The sequence below is a fragment of the Hipposideros armiger genome, unplaced genomic scaffold, assembly GCF_001890085.2.
Source record: "Hipposideros armiger isolate ML-2016 unplaced genomic scaffold, ASM189008v1 scaffold_550, whole genome shotgun sequence".
NCBI lineage: Eukaryota > Metazoa > Chordata > Mammalia > Chiroptera > Hipposideridae > Hipposideros > Hipposideros armiger.
In genome coordinates, this window is record NW_017731900.1 from 288291 (window position 1) to 292332 (window position 4042).

General features: G+C 38.5%; 1 protein-coding gene across 2 annotated transcripts in view; it reads right to left on the bottom strand.

The window, feature by feature from the left end:
- Nucleotides 1-4042, bottom strand: part of EIF5B (eukaryotic translation initiation factor 5B) — an 83886-nt gene that overhangs the window by 18292 nt on the left and 61552 nt on the right. For both annotated transcript variants that reach the window (XM_019669213.1, XM_019669212.1), the window contains exons 11-12: nucleotides 1992-2099; nucleotides 1697-1807 (exon numbers count right to left, since the gene is read on the bottom strand). In XM_019669213.1, the coding sequence (XP_019524758.1) occupies nucleotides 1697-1807; nucleotides 1992-2099 (219 nt within the window). The remainder of the gene's footprint in view (nucleotides 1-1696; nucleotides 1808-1991; nucleotides 2100-4042) is intronic.

The window sequence follows — 4042 nt, forward strand, 5'->3', positions numbered from 1 at the left end:
ACGTCCTCCACAACTAGATTGAAGAACAAAAGGACAGCAACTTGTCTGTTCCCCTTCCCCAATTCCCCAATGCTGTTCCCCTCCCCCAATTCCCCAATAAAATCTTTAAAAAATAAAATAAAATAAAATAGAAGACCACATACCTGGAAAACTGACCCAAAATAACCAACACCAAGATGAAAAAAAGACCACATTACTTATAAGAGGATGAAAACCAGCCTGTGATCAAACCTGAAAGACCATACTTTGTGACAAATTGGAGTAATTTAAGATACCAAAGGAAAGAAAATATGAACCAAGGATTTTATATGTAGCCAACTGACTTTCCAGAACAAAGACCACAAGGTAACTCTTCCATATTCAAAAAACTCAAGGAATATTATTCCCATTATTCGTTTCTTAGGAATCTACCAGAAAACAAGCTTCATAAAACACAAGCAAACAAAACTGGAGAGACAAAGTCATAGACCCTTTCTGTGTACAGATCTAAGACTAAGTAAGGGTCGCATGTGATAATACATGCAATGTGTGTCACTTACACATTGCTTCTCAGTTCTAATTTACCACTGTCACCTCCTCTGTAACAAGGGAAGTGGGGAATTATTGACAAGGCCCAATTCCAGGTCTGGAGCATGTTATGTAAAGGACGAGCCTGGAACACCTTGCTGTACCAGACAGCAGGCAAAGACCAATAAGACTGCAAGAACTGTAGGCAAAAAGACTCAGGAGCCAACCACTCAGCGAAGATGAGACAATCTCAGTATAATATAACTGGAATGGATTAAAACACAGTAAATATGAAGAAAAACACACACAAAAAAACACAGTAAAGATGTTTAAATCCAAGCCTTTGTAATAACATAAAACCAACCAAAAGTGGACATTTTTTAAAAGCTGGCAAATGAAGGTAAAGGATCAAGTATTATTTCTGCCTTTCCGACACATACTATCACTGAGTAACAAAACAGCAGATTGGGTAGTTTCTCTAGAGGAGTAATCTGATAAATTTCTGTAGAGAAGTAATCTGATAAATAAAGGTAGATATGGAATTGGAATAGATAGCAACATTTTGCAACCCCTAACACATTAAAAGGTAGAGTGTACTTTAAAAGTTACTCCTGAGTAAAGAAGAGGGTTTTGATTAGAAAGGGGCAGAGAGGGCTTCTGAGGGGACGGGCAACGTTCTATCTCCTTACATGGATGACACAAAGGGTGTTTGCATTAATCATAATGATTCATTAAGCTTTGCTTTCATCTCATGTGATTTTCTTTAGTGTGTTCAATTTAGCATAAATAAATGGAATATCTCCAAAACAGAGCAAATAAGGGAGATAAAAATATATAATCAATCTGATAGAAGGACAAACGAATGGGTAAGGAACCCAATTTTGAAACATAAAGATCTATGGATGAAATGTTAAAATATGGGAGGGAAATGACATACTCTAACTTCAGAATAGCGACTGCCTCTTAGAACAAGGGGGGAGGAAATGGAATGTGAAGGATCCTACAACATCTAATGTTTTATTTCTTTAAAAAAAGATCGGAAGCAAATACGGCAAAATGGCATAAATGTAAATTATGAATGGTAAGCATATGGGTCTGTTATACTATTCTGTTCTTTTCTCTATGTTTGAAATAGTTTATATCTTCATTTTTGTTAGACATCAAAACACATGAAATACAATATACTTACACTTTTAATCATCTTAGTCTGTTCATTAATAGCTTCAAGGGGGACATTGGTGGCCCCAATTTGCTGCGTGATACCACCTGCTTCACCATCCTGTACATGCGTGTGACGGAGCTGGGATAAGACAGGGGATTCAGATTTGTATTTCAAAATGCAAAAAGAAGCAAAAGCAATAAGAAAGTAGTAACATATTTATTGTAAACAGAATCGCCTAAGTGTGCTATGGTTTCTGTTAGCTTTTTATAAGGTATCATTCAGTTACTGAGAGTTATATCAATGCAAAACAGTATTTTCTTACTTTATCTAGAATTTTTGTCTTCCCGGTGTCCACATGTCCAAGTACACAAATAACAGGGGCTCTTAGCTTTTCAGTATTTATAGTTTTACTATGTTCAAGTCGCCGTTTCTAGGAAGAAAAAAAAAGAATTCTCAAAATTATTTCAAATCCTATCATTTTCCTTTAAATTATTTTGCCTTGTCAAGAGAAAGCCACAACCTTCATCCAAGTTCTTTGTTGATATAACTACATGTAATTACATTTCACAGCGTGAGCTTTACAATCTAATTCCTATCACAGTACCTTTGCACAAGGAGAAACCTGGTTACTCTAGATTTCAGAACAGCACTGATAATATGAGGAAGGATGGTGTGAAGTGTGGGCTCAAACTTCTGAAAACTTCTGCACAAGGCTAATTTAATGGAATATAATAGAAAAGGAATTGATCTTTCTGTCATCTTTACTATACAGTACAACTTCTAACTTATGTGGGAGGTTATATAAAAACAGGTATGTATACTCCTGCATTAAAACAATTTCATTAGAACTTCGGTTGTAAAACATTTTAAAGCAATTTATTTCAAAACTTTATCCAATGTACAAACCTTTCAACTAGGAGAGTTTACTCAGGCCTCAGCCTAAGACATTCAATGGCACATCCCACCTTCCTAAGGTACCACTGAGTTAGAGAAAGCTTGTCCATAAGCCACAATGTTTCTCTGTAGCATTTACCCAAACACCTCAGCTTTCTGAGAACCAAACAAAAACACATGCCAGCAATTCTGCTTTCATATGAAAACCTTTCAAGCACAAGAAAGTTGGCATTCAAATGAGATGAAACTTTCATCCAAATGCTGAAGTAATGTCATTTACAAAACTATTTTCCATCTAAAAACCTTTTTTCTAAGAACTCCCCTTTCATTTCTACCACTAGACACTGGGTCTTTCTGTAGAAATCAGAATGAAAAACGTTTTGGATTGTCAAAGTGAGACACGAGTGTTTATTAGCGAACATTAGTAAACAAGAGCCTCACAATACATACAACTCAAATAGGAACATCGTGACCTCAGGATTTGATATGGTTGAAAATTATCTTCTCTCCCATACTTGGCATTGTCAAAATTTTCTGGAGGGCAATGTGGTATAGACTTTAACTCAGAAATTCTACCTCCTAAGTATCTGTCCTGAAGCAACAACAGGACAAATACACAAAGATGCAACCATGAAACAATGTTTGTTCTCTACAGTGCTGTTTATAATAGTAAAAATTAGTAACCACTTAATCTTTAGTGGAGGATTTCTTTTTTTTTTTTAATTGGGGAATTCAAGGGATGGGAACAGCGCTGGGGAATTGGGGGAAGGGAAACAGACAAGTTGCTATCGTTTTGTTCTTCAGTCTAGTTGTGGAGGACGTTGCTTCACTGGCCCAATTTGGCACCATCATTGCACTCTTCCTGGGCGAGGCAGATCAGTCACCCGCTTCTGGACAGCCGCTCACGGCGGCTGCTGGCCGCTCACGCTGGCTGCTGGCTACATACGGTAGCCCATGGTAACCCACTGCCACAGGGACTGCAGCCTATGCCGTCGCCGGCGACTCAAGGCAACCCAGCTCCAGGTTGAGCTATTGTTCAGCGTCTTAGCTGTAGAGGGCAGTGTCACTGGCCCTCACATGTGGGATCCGAACCGGGGCCCTCTGGCGTCCCAAGCGAGTTCTTAACCATCGCGCCACTCGGCCGGCCCTAGTGGAGGATTTCTTAATGAGTGTTTCCTAAACCTCAAGCTGATGATACCTGTCTGGTTGCACAGAATCATGAAGGTAGAGACCCCTATCTACAATGGAGATACTCGCTCAAGAAGTCTGGGGTGAATTTCACAAAATTGTAGTACATAGCAAGGTTTGGGAACCATGAAGTTTGTCATCAACTAAAATGTATCTCTCCCAAATTCATACATCGAAGCCCTAACCCCCCAATATAACTGTATTTGGAAAGACAGCCTTAAGGTGGTAAATGAAGTCATAAGTGTGGGACCCTAATCTGATAGAACTGGTGTTCTTAGAAGAGGAGAAATA